Source organism: Talpa europaea (genome assembly GCF_964194135.1).
Source record: "Talpa europaea genome assembly, chromosome: 12".
NCBI lineage: Eukaryota > Metazoa > Chordata > Mammalia > Eulipotyphla > Talpidae > Talpa > Talpa europaea.
The window spans coordinates 93,873,889-93,890,800 of NC_140079.1; the positions used below are offsets into that span (position 1 = coordinate 93,873,889).

General features: G+C 45.9%; 2 protein-coding genes across 2 annotated transcripts in view; one reads left to right on the plus strand and one right to left on the minus strand.

The window, feature by feature from the left end:
- Positions 1–11,769, minus strand: part of LOC311181282 (BOS complex subunit NOMO1) — a gene marked incomplete at both ends in the record, with an annotated part of 45,683 nt that extends 33,914 nt beyond the window's left edge. The window contains 6 exons of the mRNA XM_084249626.1: positions 1,228–1,300; positions 3,430–3,536; positions 4,219–4,319; positions 6,793–6,838; positions 8,276–8,365; positions 11,605–11,769. Coding sequence (XP_084105752.1) covers positions 1,228–1,300; positions 3,430–3,536; positions 4,219–4,319; positions 6,793–6,838; positions 8,276–8,365; positions 11,605–11,769 — 582 coding nt within the window. The remainder of the gene's footprint in view (positions 1–1,227; positions 1,301–3,429; positions 3,537–4,218; positions 4,320–6,792; positions 6,839–8,275; positions 8,366–11,604) is intronic.
- A 4,076-nt stretch (positions 11,770–15,845) lies between these two features.
- The window catches only part of ABCC6 (ATP binding cassette subfamily C member 6), a gene marked incomplete at both ends in the record, with an annotated part of 36,904 nt that continues 35,837 nt past the window's right edge, over positions 15,846–16,912 (plus strand). Inside the window, one exon of the mRNA XM_084251055.1 lies at positions 15,846–15,881. Coding sequence (XP_084107181.1) covers positions 15,846–15,881 — 36 coding nt within the window. The remainder of the gene's footprint in view (positions 15,882–16,912) is intronic.

Consider the following 16,912-nt stretch of genomic DNA (forward strand, 5'->3'; position numbering starts at 1 on the left):
TTCTTTGTAAGACGGTGACACCCTCAAAACCAAATATAAAAGCTAACATGTCAAAACGTCCTTTTTCTAATCAATTTGTTTTCCCAGTTATTATACAACCTCATTCAGTATGTTTCTTCCTATTCTGAACTTTTAATATAAATTGTTTCAAAGACATAAAGAACACTCCAAAGCACACCTACTTGTGTTCTAATGAGCTAAGGAAATGAAAGAGTAGAAGTCAACTCAGACCCCATGTGCTCTAAATGCCTCCCTTGCTCTGCAGATGTCAGCACCATGAAGACATAGCAGCGGCCAATCCCAGGCCCTCGCTCTCATTTTTCTATGTACTTATCCATACACTGTATTCAGGAGTGTTTTTAATTGCTACATACCCAGCATCTTCACACCCTTCAGCTTCCTGATTTTCTCTTTCAACTTTTTTTTTTTTTTAAAGATTTATTTTTTATTTATACAAGAGCTGTGGTACAGGCCAGAGGCGCGGGAGTGAATGAGAGGATTCACCAGAGACAGAGTGGAGAGCAGAACAGGCAGACGGACCTAAATACACTGCTGAGGGGAGCAGCGGGTGTGACAGGAGATGTCTGCCAGGTCTTGCGGGAATCTCCCTGGCCAGTCAGGAATTGAACCTGCGCTGCAGAGGCTGCAGACAGCTTCACAGTGCTGTGCTCAACCCGCTGCACCACTGGGGAAGCCCCTCTTTCAACTTATAAGTTCCTGCATGTAGTCACACTGATGTATGTCATCCTCGTGTACAGAAGTCAATTGTGTGTTGAAACTACGATCCACACTCTTCTGAATGAACAATGAGGTTGTTTCAAACTTTGCTCTCTCAAACAAAGCTGCAGTAAGCAGTCTGCACACTCTCCCTGGCACATATACAAGTTACTAGACTGTTCAGTGTATTTATAGATTACTGTTTCAGACTGAAAAGAGAACAGCAAATACATCTCAAGATATTTCTGGTGTTGATTTAGCTTAAAATAGCTGTTAATAACAGACCTGCTTCACAGCAGGAAGACAATATTGTCACGTAAAATTGAAACCAACGTAAGTAACATCTGCCACAGTGAGCATTTTATCTCATAAACACCACCAAACTAATCGGCAGCATTACTGCTTTTTCATCTACTTCCAGAAAAACCATAAATTCATTTCATATCCTGAACTGAAAACCCCAAACCAGCATATTGTTGGTACAGTTACAGATACAACTGAAAAGCTCACCTCTTTCAATGCCCAAGTTGGATGAGTTGCAAGGATTTCATAATCTCCAGGAAGAACTTTAAAAAATGCAAACCTAAGAAATAAAAAATAACACTTAACTTTTTCCCAGCAACCCAAAGGCTTTTAATTGTATAAAAAATACTGGACCCACAGGGAAAATAATGTTGGAATTATCACAAGCTGGCCATTGCTCCTTCCTGTGTGCACAAATGGAACTCAACCCCTCACACACAGATCCACAGCACGGAGCAGGGAGCATTGCTGTGTGCAAGGAGCAGCACAGGAGGTCTTGGGTTTCCCTTCACCCAGAGGATTTCTGGCTTAAAATCCAGTGACTGTGGGGCCTCTCTGGTGGTGCAAGGGGTTAAGACACAACCTATGAAGTTGTCCGCAGCCTCTGCAGCACGAGTTCAATCCCCAGGCTGACCAGGGAGCAACCCACATGGCACAGCAGACCTCTCCTGTCTCGCCCGCTGCTCCCCTCAGCAGTGTACTTCAGTCAATCTGCCTGTTCTGCTCCCCACTCTGTCTCTGGTGAATCCTCTCACCCCTCACACCTCTGGCCTATACCCCAGCTCTTGTATGCATAAATAAATAAATCTTTAAAAAAAAAAAAAATCCAGTGACTGTGGTTTAGCTGGAATGACTCATAGAATATTCAAGTGAGTTTTGACAGAGGTGATAGGCATGAGTGAGCCAAGGAAAGGGAAGTGTACAAAAGAACAGAAGAAGACAGTGGTTATGTATGAAGAACAAAGAACAGGTCTGATGGGCTGACACTGACACAAGATGATCAAGATGATCAAGATGATATGGGGAGGGGCAAATGACAGCCATTTGCCCCTACACAATGGACTCCTATGTCCAGAAACAAATTCAAGCCATCCGAGCTCTCATGGAGAGCAACTGTGACGAAACTAGTGGCGGAAGAAGAGCACTTGAGTGGCTATAGGCAAAGCACGAGCAGTGAGATGAGTTGAGGTTGGAAATGTTACCACCAGGTGTCTAACACTTTTAGCCCTTTAATTTGCAAAGCACTAGACAATCAGAGGGAAGATTTTAGTAGCATGAACTCAAAAAAGCATTCCATTTCTTCTTTTGTGGTATTTTACTGTATCAAGTATAGATTCTAATAACTGGACAGGATTTGGAAACCATCTTGCTAAAATAAAATTGGAATTATTATTGGATTTTGGTCTAAGATTTAGCTTATGTTTCATGTTTGGAGTATCCCTGTTCTGCACATGAGTGACTGTTTTAGTTAATGCACATGAAAGAGATTCAGAAAGTTCCAGTCACTTTTCCCAACTAGGCCACAGCAAAGTACCGGCCTAGAGAACAAGAAAGCTCTGTATTCCCTCTGCAGACTAGGGTTAGAGAGGCATCAACCAAGTAGAAGTAAATGTTATTTCAAAATGAAAAATTTCAACAATCACTTAAAAATCAGATGACTTATGACAGACTAGTACATATATAAAAACTGCTATTTTGCAGTTTAGTTATTTTTGTATGCTGAAGTAGCTAGTAATGATCTGAATGCTTTCAAAATCATCAGGTAGAACTATTCTGGTATTAATCTTGGTACATCTGTTAACATTCACAATTCAATAATATAAATACAGTAAATAAACAAATGCTTTAAATCTGACTCAGTGAGGTTACTCAGTCATCAGTTCCAACTACAATATATATTTGATGAATAACTTTTAAAAGTTATAATGGAACTAACATAAATTGAGCTAATTTCCCATGCCAGGTAGTTTGAATTAGTATTAATTTAATCTTCCCAACAACCTCAGGAGCCAGGTTCTAAGATTATCTTCATTTATAAATGAGGAAACGAAGGCCCAGAGATGACAGGCAACTTGCCTTAGGTCAAATGACTAGCAAATGGGGGAGTCAGGAACAAAAACTTCGACTACCTGCTCCAGAGCCAGAATGTTCAACCATTGGCTAAAGACCTGCTATGTACCAGGCCCCACAGGGCATGCTTGATGGGCATTACCTCATTTTTAAGCACCCCACTGAAGCTGAGTGCATGGGTCAAATGACTCTCATTTTACAGACAAGGAACTTGAGGCTGAGGGGCATGAACTTGTCCAAATTTAAGATGCTGAATCAGGATTTGAACCACGGTCTCCCTAACACCAAAGCTCCCCCCGTCACTGCCCTCACAACCCAGGCAACACAGGCACCACTCACTTTCCACCAGGCTGTGTGACTGTGGACTGGATCTTTGCTTCGGTCCCCGTGTTCCTCAGAGACACCTGGACTCCTGCAGGACCCAGGGGCTGCCCTTTGCTGAGAACCTGCATGAGAAGGAGGTTAGACCCAGCCCAGCAGACAAGTACTCTTGTCAATCACACTGTCCATCCTGCTCTGCTCCCCACATGGGGCTTGCAACCTGCTTTAGGTGTAGAATCCTTTGAAAAGGCGATAGAGATTACAGATTCCCTGCCTGGGGAGGCTTAAGGGGATGGGGAATGGGAACAGCAAACAGCAAAATAACCAACACTGTTTACTGAATCTAAGACACCATCAGTTAAAGAGGCACTGTTATCTTATGAACTATCGAGAGAGGAAAAAAATACCCACATTCCTCATCACTACCAAGAAAGCCACACATAAAGCCAGGACCCAGAGCCTAAGGTCCAGGAGAAAGACACCCACCACTAAGAAAGAGGGCAAGGAAATTGGCACCCCTCAATCTTGGCACTGGATGGAGGGAAAAGAAACTGCCCTGGGAATTCATCCCTATAGGTCACACCTGGCATTTATACATTTAAACAGCCTCTATCTTGCTATCAGCAACCTAGACCTGACCCCTAAAACACCCTCCACATTTTGCATGCAATTTCACTGAGTTCATGTGACGTTTATCTATGGACTCAAAGCCCCAATTAAGAGTCCTGCATTTTTTAAAAGTAAGAGAAGATGCATCATCTATGCTACAGGGCAAACATTACAAATAACAAAGTTCCAGAGCCAAACCTTTCCGTTCACAGAGAAGCCGGTGAACACGAAGTTGATGTCCCCGCCTTTTGTGCAGATGTCACTGACGCCATCCACGTACAGCTCCACGTTGGTTGGCTCTGAGGAACAAACAGGGGATGGAAGGAAAGGGAATAAGAAGCAAGAGCAAGCTTAGTTCTGGGATACTGTTTAGGTAAGACATATTGATTGGCAATGTTTGGTTTTATTTATTGTTGAGTGCTATCTACTGGATTGGCCCCAAACCCCAGGGCACAAAGAGGCATAGGGGCAAAGTGTCCCTCCCACCCCTGTCCTGGACACCCAGCCGGTTTCCTGCCCCAGATGTACCAGTGTTCAGAGAAGTACAGACTTTTGTAATAGTCTTTCAGTCGCGTTCTGGCAAATAGTTGTATTTACTGCAGGTTTACCACAGGCCAGGCACTGGGCTAAGTGCCTTCATTCTCACAACTATCTTAAGGGGGGGGTAGGATATGTGCAATTTCATGAGAGGTAAACGGAGGCACAGAAAAATGCACATGAGTGACAGAGCTCTAATTCAACCCCCAAAATCTGGCTCAGATCTATCCCCTGACCACATACGTGGCTTCAGCTGCATGAAACCAGGAACACACAGGCAAGAGGTAAGCAGAAGGCCAAATGGGGACAGCGGCCATAGAAAAGCCATTGCCACGGCTGCCACATGGGCCATGTCACCAGGGTGCCCAACATTTGAGAAAGCTGGATTTTATGCACCATCTCCTGATTTTCAATACTAGCAATGAGTTGTTTAAAAAAAAAAAAAACTGAAGGGCTGGTACATCATTATGAATGATGCAGGGGTTAGTTGAGGGTTTAAAAAATGAGGAAGTATGTGGAGTTATAAGTACAGGGAAAAAAATGGAAAAATCAAGAGAATTTCGGGTAAAATTAAGGATACACAAGCGCTAACCCTAACCCTGCAAAAAATAGTATTGAAATGGCCAATAAGCAAATGAAAAACTGGCAAGTCTACTGAGCACCAGGGAATACAGATCCCCACCAGCATGACTGAAAAGAAAAGCCCCACCACACCCAGCGTGGGGGAGGATTGGAGCAGCTGGAACCTGCTCTTGGGACAGCAGAAGTTGCTGGGCCTTGGATATAGATAGTTGGCAACATCTGCCAGAGCTGAACAGAGAAAAATTCTATCATCCAGCAACCGAACTCTTAGCAGCCACTCTGGGGAAACACAAAGACACGTGCACCAAAAGATACAGGCAAGAAAGTCCAGAGGACTCTTCCCAGTGGCCAGCCCAAAGGTCTGTCAGCATTTGAAGGAGTGACTCTCTTTATACACCTACAGCAACCCAATAAGCTAACTAGAGCTACACGTACAGAACCAGACAAAAATGTATCTTCAGGATTCCATTTATATAATGTCCAAGAAAGACAAACCCACCTACAATTTTAGAAGGTCAGGGCAGTGGTCCCCTGTGTCGTGGGGAGGGTGTGGTGGAGCAGTTAATGAGTGCTATCTTGGGGAACCTCTGGGCTGCTGGAAAAAGTCTGCTTGTTATCTGGCTACTGTTCACTTTGTGAAAATCATGAAAGCACACTATTCTGGAAGCACAATTCTATAAAAAAAGCTTATCAAAAGAAAAAGCAATGACATCAGGGGAGGGGACTAAAAGAAAACACTCCCCTGGGCTGTAGCCTCTGCTGTAAACATCAGTTGGCTTTGATTTCCCTCCAGCTTTCTGGAATAGACGAGCCAGGTGCAGGGACTGAATTCTTCCTTCTTGATGGGAACAACTGGGGCACCTGCTCCTCTCCCCAAGATACAGGCCTCATACAATCCATGACAGAAATGTCTCAAATCTCTCCTCTCCAAAAATGTCAAGTCAAAGCAGAAGTCTCTCTTCTGAACTCAACCGTAGTCCCAGCTCTCCAACTTTGCTAAAAGGCAGTTATCTCAGCAAAGTTTTGAGCTTTTGTCTGTATGGGCACAGAAGGCCTACTTTCAAGTATTTACCAATTAACTGCTACTATGTCACTCTGAACACATAAAGGCACCAGCCCACTAACCCTCCCACAGCCTCTGAGGCAGGGACTAAGCTCTCCTGGCTGCCTGTGGGGATGGAGGCCAGCCCATCCCCACATGGAAGTAATGTATTACATGGAAGTAACATGTCCCAGGTTGTCACAGAGCTGATAAAGCCCAAGGCTGCCAGAACCTCTGCTCTAAGAGAAGTAGCCAAATCTCACAATGTTTAAATGTTGCAATTAATTCACTAAACAACACTGAGGGGCCTAAGAAAGACGCTGTCCCAGGATAGGAGCAAAGTCCCCACTCCTGACCGCGACATACCACTCTACCGCCACTTACTGAAGGAAACTACAGAAGCAGAGCCTTGGAGAAAGGGACAAGAAAAGATGGCAATTTTAAGAAGGCTGACAGAAGGCCTTAAGGTAGACTGAAGGTAAATCCAATCAACTCTGAAGTGACAAGGGGGGTAAGGCCTCTTCTGCATGAGAAAGAACCCTGAATATAACAGGCAGCATCTAATCTTAACCTTTACACAGTATGTCTCATCTAGTTATCAGTTAACTTACCAAAACTCCAGCCTAGAGGAGGCTCGATCTTCAGAATGAAATCTCCCTAAGAAGGGGAAAAAATGCAAAGGAATGAGAACTGATGATCCTTCTGTGCTAGGTTAATATAATTTAGTGCTATCATTTAATCGAGCATTTTTAGACATGAAAAGAATTCCAGGCATAAGCTGTCTCCTGTAAATGGCTGAGAAATCTCTGTTCCCCTTCAGATGGGGAAAGCTGAACACCAGAAACTGAACAGCAGAAAATTCCAGTTAAGACCCAGCCAAGGGGGCCAGACACTATACTCAGCCACTCGCTGTCTGATAGCACACATGCTACTACCGAGTCTCCAATGAGGCCTTCACATGCCCAGGGATAGCACATCTCCTTAGGAAATAGCCATTTCTCAAAACTAGATTTTACTCCTTTAGTGGCTTCATGGGACTGATACTAATAATAATAATTAAAAAATTCAAGACCCAGCTAGTTAATCTCTGTAAACTAATCCTACATACTACGCATAAAGATATCTACAGTTGTGTTGGTAGTAACAATAGTTGTAAAAAGTGGGGAAAGCCTCTATCAACAGAGAAGCAGTTCAGCACATCAGCACTGTGGGTTAACTGGGACATGCTAAGTAGCCACTACAAGGCAGGCAGCAGATCCGCAGATGCTGCTGTTGAAAGTGTGCCAAGAAATTATTTATAGGGGAAAAAATCAAATTACAGAGGAATTCCTATTGCTTGATTCCAATTGTAACCAAAAAATCAAAATGAAAACTATATATATGGACTGCCTTTACAACTTTGGCAAATCTATTTTTCCAAATAAAAAGGTGAAATGTGAGGAAGTTGGGTGGGTGTAGACACACACGTGTTAACGTGCAACCATGTGCTGGGCAGACGGAGGGGCGTGGACATTCATAACGCCTGTGTCACCATGGATCTCGAGAAGGCAGCGTCAGGACGCACACCACAACACACCCCACAAAGGGACTAGCACTGGGGGGCAGAGAGTGAAAGTTATATACCTCTGAAAATCTCAATGTTTTTCACAAAGCTCCTGCAATCTTATATTACTTGTACAATGTTTTTAACAACATTCCAGATTATCTGAAGTCAAGGGCGCTGGTAGATCACGTTTTCTCAACCTTGGCACCCATGGCCTGTGCTGCACAGTGTGACGGGATGTGGGGCTTCATTTCTGGTCTCCACTTTCTAGGCAGTTGCAGAGCTCTCTCTCCCGCAGCAGGGACCACCAGGAGTGTCTCCAGGCGTCGCCAGTGGAAACAGTGGAGAACCACTGTATTCAATCACATCAGTTATAAGCCGTCTCCCTCGGAATGTGGCCAGCAACGTCCTATTCTAACTATAACTTACAAAGCAGGCAAGTATTTGCACCCGTGGGGAAAGGCTGTCCTCCTGGCTGGCACAGGTTTTGATCCTGTGGCCCACACTAACTACACCCCATCATAAAAGACTAAAGTACCCTTGCTTCTTACCTTATCATACAAGGGGATCATAAAGTAACCATTGTTAGGGGCACAGTCTGTCTGGTATTTCAAAGTCCCATGCTTGGTGTACAGCTTTATCTGGAAAGGAAGGAAATTAGAGAAGTTGTAATATCTGAGTTTCTACATTTGTAAAAGGAAGCAGTTGGATCTGATGACATTTAAAAGCCTCACCGCTGAAATCTTACCATGTGACCATAATAAGAACAAAAGAAAGTCATACAGGTAAGAATTAGCTATGTACCATCCACCTGGAAGCATTCCAAGTCACTACGCATGTGCTGAGGCCCCACCATAATACACGCTGCTTTTGACAACGGGCACTGGGGACAGAGAGGAATAAGACAAAGTGTCCCTAAATGTGATTTGATAGCTTTCAGGTTAAAATCATCTAAAGTCGATCCCAATAGTCTATTTTTCAATCTTTTACCTTTCATTTTAGTGGCTGTCTATGTTGTTTCTGGGTCTAAAGAAATTTTCAAATTTTGCTGTTAGTCAGGTCCTTGTTAGCACGGGATTTCTGAGTGCCACTTCTGTTTCTAAACTAGGTCTGGGGTAAGAGCCAGGGAGCTGCATTATTAACACCAAATGATGGAAGCTTTTCATTTTCACTTTCATTCTCTGGACAAAAAAACATTACCAGCACAATATACTCAAAAACTCTCTTGCACCCTGAGCATGCCCAGATACAAACTGTGAACTCATTCAGTGCTCAAGTAATGTCTGGGTCTTCCACAAACTGTGCGACCTTGGGCAAGTCATTTAACTTCCTGAGGTTTCATTTCTTTAAGGGGAAAAGAGAGCCACTGACCTTGATGGTGACTGTAGAAACTGCTATTCATGCATATAAAGCAGCTGGCAGAGTACAGACTCAAAGCAAAAGGAGTTTGTATTACTATTAAACAGCTCTTTGGAAAAAAAAAAAATGGCAATTACTGTGTCACTGCAGGCAAAGACTGGATACAAGGAGTTTCCTAAACCTACCTGATGGCTCAGCCACTCCAAGCCTCAGTTTTCATATTTGTAAAAGGAAGCAATTGGATCTGAAGAAATCTAAGAGCCTCACTGCTAAAATCTTAACATGTGACCACAATAAGGAAACAAGAAAGTCATACAGGTAAGAGGTGTATAAACAGCAAATTCAAAATGTGCATGTGCACACTTGGAGAAAAAATAACATATAGACTACAAGTTCCCAGTGGTCACAGCTTATAGCTAGGGTTAGGGACAGGATTCAGTGTAGGTAGGCTGGAGAAGGCAGTTTTATTGGAACACAGAAAACAATCAAGAAATGATTGTGGAGGGGGGGAGAAATGATTGTGGGGCCTCCCTGGTGGTACAGGGGTTAAGTCTCAGTGCTACCAAGCTCTCACCAGCCACTGCAGCATGAGATCGCCAGGGAGCTGACCCACATGGCACAGCAGACCTCTCCTGTCTCACCGGCTGCTCCCCTCACCAGTACATTTCAGCAGATCCAGCTGTTCTGCTCCCTGCTCTACTCTGGTGAATCCTCTCACCTCTCCCCCATACCTCAGGCCTACACCCCAGTTCTGTATGCATAAATAAATAAAAATTAAAATAAAAAAAAGACATGATTGTGAAATATCTTGGTTAATTACATTTCTTTCATAAAGTACAGGTGAGGACACAAGATGGCAATATACATTACAGATACGAAATGTCAGATTTCATAATCAGAAATTATGAAAGAATGAGTGTAACAGACCACCTGGATAGAGTTCAGGGAACACACTTCATGGAGGGTCACAAAACCTGCTCACTGCTCCCCAGGTGACTGTTAAGTGTTTAATGGGCATGCCCCTAACTTTTCTTCCTTCACTTTTTGTCTGAAGTCCTAGGAAACTATGAGACGCAAAAAGTCTTACAAGGCAACTTCTGACATGCCCTGTGCCCACACACTGGGAGGCCATCTGGAGGTGGCATGGGGACCCAGCAGCTCTTAGGATCCTGGCTACTGCTAGGGGGGTAGAATCGCTAAACACCTGATTTCTTAAGACCAAAAAATGGTCTTAAGAAGCCACAGACAGGATAGTCTTGATGGTGACACTTCTCTTCTTCAGGAAATATATGGTGCTGGATGTGCTTCTCTCCAATGCCACTTTTCAGGACAAGAAATTGGGCCAAGGCAGGGTCAAAGAGCTAGTGGGGTGTGGAATCTACTTCCTACCCCTCCCCCAATCCTCAGCAAGCTGCTCTAAGACACTGGCTCAAGCCTTCACTGCAGCCTTCCCAGAATGGCTCAAATGAGCTTTCAGACAGCCCCTGGGGTTCCAGGCCCTTCTCTATAGCATTCTCAGCATCGTTCTTTTTTCCTCTCAAGTCCCCTTCTGCCCCATCATAAGTACCCTCCAAAATCAAGAGGCCCAGCCTTACCCTGACAAGTGACCTTCTACCCTTATCTCATCAGCCAACCTCCCTCCCTCTTGGCAAAAGCTTGCTGGGTCATAATCCTACTAGGCTGACGATGGGGCTTTATAAGGTAATAAAAGGGCTTCTGCACAAATCTCTAGTGTAATTCCAACAATTAGCCAGTATAGCCATCAGGACAGCTGACAACTCTCCATTTTCATTGGGAAGAGTCCCCAGCAGGGAATGGGGGGGCTTAAAAATACAGACCGCGACCTCAGAGGCCGAGGAAGATTTACTGGGTCGGGCTCCCTGGGAAGGAAATTAATGGTCTCTAAAAGCACCCCACAGGGGTGGGAGCAGTGCATACGGCTTTTGGGGGCTCTGAGTTGTGGGAATTGGGTGATAAAATCTATGGTCTTTAGGGGAAATCTGGGTTTCAGGGGATCTGATTCTGAGCGATCTGAGGTCTAACTTTTGAAAACTGGGGTGTCTGGGTTCCAAGGAATCTGCAGTCCAGGTTCTGAGGATCTGGGGTTCGGGTTCTGGAGTCAGGGTCCTACTGAGACTGAACTTCAAGAGAGATCTGGGGTCTGGATTCTGGGAGCTGTCAGGGTCCCGGCTCATCCTGCGCCTGGATTCTGGGGACCTGCAGTTTGGGCTTTGAAGACCTTGGGGTCTTGCTGAGGGCGGGGCGGGGCGGGGCGGGCCCTCGGGTGTGAGTGATAAGATAAAACTACGAGAACCACCGGCGCCGTCACCGAATAAACGTGTCTCGCAAGGGGCGCCCCCAGCCCCAGCCCCAGGCGCTGGCTGACCCCCGCGAGCATCCCCTCTCGGCTCGGGGGGCCCAGGGGGCCCTCAGAAAGCGGCGCCTTAAGAGGCGAGGCCCCCCCCACCCCGGCCCAAGAGGGCGAGGGGGCCGGGCCCACAGCCGCCCGGGCGGGCCTCACCTCGATGAGCGAGTAGTTGATCTCCACGTCCGACTTGACGAAGCCCCCGCAGCCCACCACGATGTCCTCGGAGCCGCGCGCCGGCCCCACGCAGCTCAGCAGCAGCAGCGCGGCGGCGGCCACCGCCCCCGGCCCCGGCGGCCCCGCGCCCCGGCGCGCCCGCATGGCCCGGCCTCGGCCGCCCGACCCTCCGCAGGCCTCGGGGTCCCGCCCCGCACGCGGCGCCCGCCCGCCGCTTCCTGCTCGCCGGGCGCTGACAGCCCCAGGCCCGCCCCGCCGCGACTGCGCGTGCGCGCCCCCGCCCCGAGCCACGCCCCCCGGCAGGAGCACTACGGCGCATGCTCGGCAAGGAAACCAGCCCGACTGTGCCCCCTGGAGGCCGGGAGGACTCCGAGCGCGGTCTGGCAGGGTCCCCAATTTTTTTTTTTTTTATATATAATTCTTAATCATTTTCATTTTTGCACAATGTATGGATTTTCATTTTGGTTATATTTCCCATAAAATTACCACCCTCCTTATTCTGACCCTAATCCCTCTTCTCCTACCTCCCCAACCTAGTGAGTCTCTGGTCTATAGTTGCTTGTTGGTTTTGATTTTTACTTTATTACAATTAGTCTTTTTCCTGGTGCCCTATTTATTCAAAAGGGCACCTGCACCCCTATGTTTATAGCAGCACTATTTACAGTAGCTAAGGTATGGAAGCAACCCAAATGCCCCAAAATAGATGACTGGATCAAGAAGATGTGGTATATATACACCATGGAATATTACTCAGCATTCAAAAAAGATAAACACATGCAATTTGCAGCAACATGGATGGCGCTGGAAGGGATCATGCTCAGCGAAATAAGCCAGAAAGAAAAAGAAAAATACCGGATGGGCTCACTCATAGCAGGAATTTAGATTCCCAAATCTTTTTAACCCACATGTTTCACAGGTGATATATAATCTCAAAAACCCTTCAGGGATTTGTGTATTTGCCCATTGTTCCCTTTGATAAATGATCAGTAAGCACTTTTAAGCAAAATAGAGTTCATTTCTGGGCCTCCCTGGTGGCGCAGCGGGTTGAACGCAGCACTGTGAGGCTGTCCTCAGCCTCTGCAGCACGGGTTCGAGTCCCAGCTGGCCAGGGAGATACCCACATGGCGCGGCAGACCTCTCCTGTCTCGCCTGCTGCTCCCCTCAGCAGTGTATTTTAGTCGTCTGCCTGTTCTGCTCCCCACTCTGTCTCTCATGAATCCTCTCACCCTCTGACCTGTACCCCAGCTCTTGTATAAAAATAAATAAATCTTGGGCCTCTCCAGATGGACCAGGCAGTTGAGCGCCATGCTGTGAAGCTGTCCGCAGCCTCTGCAGCGCTGGTTCCATCCCGACCGGCCAGCGAGGGTTCCACATGGCACAGCAGACCTCTCCTGTCGTGCCCTCTGCTCCCCTCAGCAATGTATTTCGTCAGTTTGCCTATTCTGTTCCTCGCTCTGTCTCTGGTGAATCCTCTCACCCTCCCACGTATCTGACCTGTACCCCAGTTCTTGTATAAAATAAAAATAAATAAATCTTTAAAAAATAAATAAATAAATCTTAAAAAAATAGATTCATTTCTGTTCAACATATCTTTTTAATACAGTTAAAATGTATTTTACTTGTGACTCTAATAATATTTGTAAGAGAAAAAATTTTGAGGTTTTCCCCTGAAGAAGTGCATACAGCCTTATTTACTTCAAATTAAAGCTGAAATTACACACTATTTGTCCAAAAATAGTCCAAATATTGGCCTGTTGTATTTCATTCCAAGACCAAATACATACTGTAATGTGGACTGCATTTAGCCACAAGTCACACCAATATTAACAAAAATTGTTTTTCTGACCTGATCTTTGGAATTCTTTAATTTGGCTCCTGTTTTTTTTTTTTAAAAAAGCACTTTTTGGGGTAGTTTTCATATTTTATTTCTAAATGATAAGGTAAGAAAGAAGGAAGATTTCCTCCAAGAATTTGCCATTCTGGCTCAGATGTAAGCAATAGACAAGGTGAATCGCAAGGATTTAACACTACACACTGGCAAGATCTTTGTTGTGGCTACATGTGTAATGGATGATACCTCCACAGAGGATCTCAGTCATAAGTAATCTGATTTTAGTTTCTCAGTCTGCCTTCTTTCTCAAGAAGACTGTCAACTGTTCAGATAAAAAGAGATTATTTATATAATTATCTTATTTATTGGGGTTTGTATTTATAACAACAACTGAAAGATGCCCTTTATCCTTCCTAACATGAACCTCTGGTTTGTCTTAGCAAATGGCCAGAGGGTTGAAAGTCACCGCTTAGGAATGCTGGCCCATGGAGTCTTCTCATCTTAACAGAATGAGAAACTGAGGCCTGGAGAAGGAAAGGGATTTGGCCAGGTCTCTCTGCACACAACCATCTGCTTTTCAGAAAACTGGAGAGCAGGCTTTGAAGTGCCCGAGTTTTGCTCTTAGCTCATTCCAACTGAATCCCTCTGCGTTCTTTCTGACCTCATGGCCACTCCCCCTCAAATTCCCACTATTCCTCAGGTGCATCTTCAAATACAGGAGCAATAAAGCACTAGTGCTATGACAATGCCAATGGAAGAAGAAGGGGGTAGGTGGGACAGGGGGCTAGAGCCTTCCCATAATTTCAATCAGCCTCCACCAGATCTCTCTTTAATAAACAGGAGTGAATTAACTGCCACAGCAGACCAGCCACATTCATGTTCCCCTACTCTTGCAGAAGACCAGGCAGGACAACCAAGAGGATGTTGCCTGGGACCCAGAGAGGGTTGAAGAGGCACTCAAAAAGAGGGAAACTGGGCCAGAGAATCCACACTGTGGAGGTCCTGCAGGAGGCTGGACTAAAAGATGAGGACAAGATCCCAGAAAGCCACAGGGCAGAGTGAAGAACATGGAGGGGACTTTAATTCTTTACCCAAACTATTCACCTCTGATGTCTGTCTGAAGAAGTTGAATCTTCTGTTCTTATCCTGACAGAAATATATGTTCCTTGCAAAAGGAGACAAAACAAATTTGGGGTTCCTCTTGATCTCTGCTATGCATTTCCATCATTTAGTCCACATGTATGTGTTACACAGAGGATTTTCCAGAAAGAACTAGTGTCTCGGGAACACCTTAAGTCCCAGGAGAGGAAGGTAAATGACTTGACTTCCTTCCACACTTTCCTCAGCTTGAGCATATACTTTGTTTTTACTTGACATTTAGCAATCTCTCTTTCCATGTTAATGCATGGCTCAAGAACCTATGGGTGACATGATATTAATGCTAACAGAGCTGACTCTGCCTGAGCATTTCTTGCCTGACCACTGTGCTAAACCTTTTTTAGTACAGATAATTGTACTGCAGTTTTTGAAATTCACATTAGACCACGTCTTTTTACAAAAGACTTACATTAATCCCTGTTTTCACTAACTGAAGGAAATCCTAAGAGGATATTTGCTTTTATAACAAAAGGGAGAAAGCAAAAATAGCCTCAAGCCTTTGTTGATGAGCCACTGTTCTAAAGGCAGCTTTCTAGAATGGCCCACCTATCTCCTTCCCTGAACTCCCGTTTCTGGGCTGTGTTGTTGGTCCCGTCATTGCTGCTTTTATGTTTGTGTTAGTTTAGCTTTTATTTGTTAGGTGGTACGATTTGGTAAGTTACTCTTTTGGATGTAGGAGAGCTCAAATTTTATAAATGAACAGTAATTGCTTCTTTACTTCAGGCCACTTAAGTTAACAAAAGTTTTCATAGGAAAATTCTGCTTTCGAATGGGGGTGCAGTGGGAAAGTGTACTCTTCCTAAACTCTTCCCACCTCCCTCGAGGCTTGGGAAAGTCCATCCCTCTGTCCACCTTAACCAGGCACCCCTCCCCCCTTGGCCACACACGTGCATCCTGCTGCAATCTTCATGGTTAAAATTCCTGGAATTGCCAAGTCAAGTCCGTAGTGTTTTAGAAGTTTGGGATGACATGGGGCAGGAGGGTTTGAGGGGGATGCCATGGCACTTTCTGGGGATCCCCTACCAGGTCGCCAGCCTGGGCTTCACCCCTCTAGCCCCACCCTCCTGGTATGCAGCAGCTGGACCTTGCCCCCAACCTGGAAATCCATGAGCGCGCGCGAATCCCCGCCAGGCTGTCTGCCCGCCCCTTCCCTGGCCAGAAGCATTGTGGAAGCAGCTGCCTGGGACTGACCTGCAGACCACAGACTCCCGAGTGACCCGCTGGTTCCCTGATGGCCACGCCTGGAGGGCCCTGTGCTGCCAGGGAGGTGAGTGCCCCCTCCTTTTGGGGGGTTCACTAATTCTCTCTGACTGCAATACTAGGGAGGGTAGAGACCTCCCAAATTCCAGTCCCTGAAAAGGGAAGAGACCTGCCAGACCAGTAGTGAGGGGTGGGATGACCTCTTTAACCAAGTGGAGCCCCTTTCCCCCAGAGTCCAGTTAAAGGGGCCTCCAGACCTGCCAGCTATGGGGTACTTAGACTTTTATTTGCATGAACTCAGGAATCCCTACCAGCACCACCCCTCTGGCTCCCTTTCTCAACCAGGCTCTTAGCAAAGGACTCTGGGGGGTGGAGTTCCTGGGTGGGGGTGGGGAGTTGAGGCTGCAAACTCCCAGGCATTCAGGGGCCAGGACAGTAAGACAATAATAATGGTTCATGTTAATTGAGGGCTTACTCTGTGCCTACCCCCTATGCATGCTCTGAACTCGGCTATTAACTCATTTAATGGAGCCATCAGAGGTAGATTCTCTTATTAGCCCCCATTTGCAGGGGAGGAATCTGAGGCACAGGGAGCTTGGAGTTCACACAGCAGGTGAGTAGTGAAACCGGTGGGGGAGGGAGGGTGGCCATCATACACTTGGGAGAGAACTGAACGTCACATGGTAGTTTCGTCTATGGCTAGAGCAGGTCGGCAGAGGGGCTGAGATAAGATCACAGATAAAGACCACCAGTAGAGCAAGCTTTGGGGTCAAACAGGCCTTTGTGGAAACTAGTTGTTATTTCCTATTTGTTTGGAGAGGCTATTGCCCTCTCTTTGCCTCAGTTCCCTGGCCTGTGAAATGGGACAGTAACATCTACCTCCTAAGTTGTTGTAAGGATTCAGTGACAGTCCACGCCAGCACTCACCATGAAGCCTGGGTCTCAGAGGCTCCAGGACCCAACCATCCAGGTTCCGATTCCAGCACTATCACTTTCCAGCTGGGTAGCAACCATCAAGTTACTTAACCTCTCTGGGCCTCAGCATTCTTCATCCACAAAATCAATACGATACATGCATCTATCTTTTAGGGTTGATGT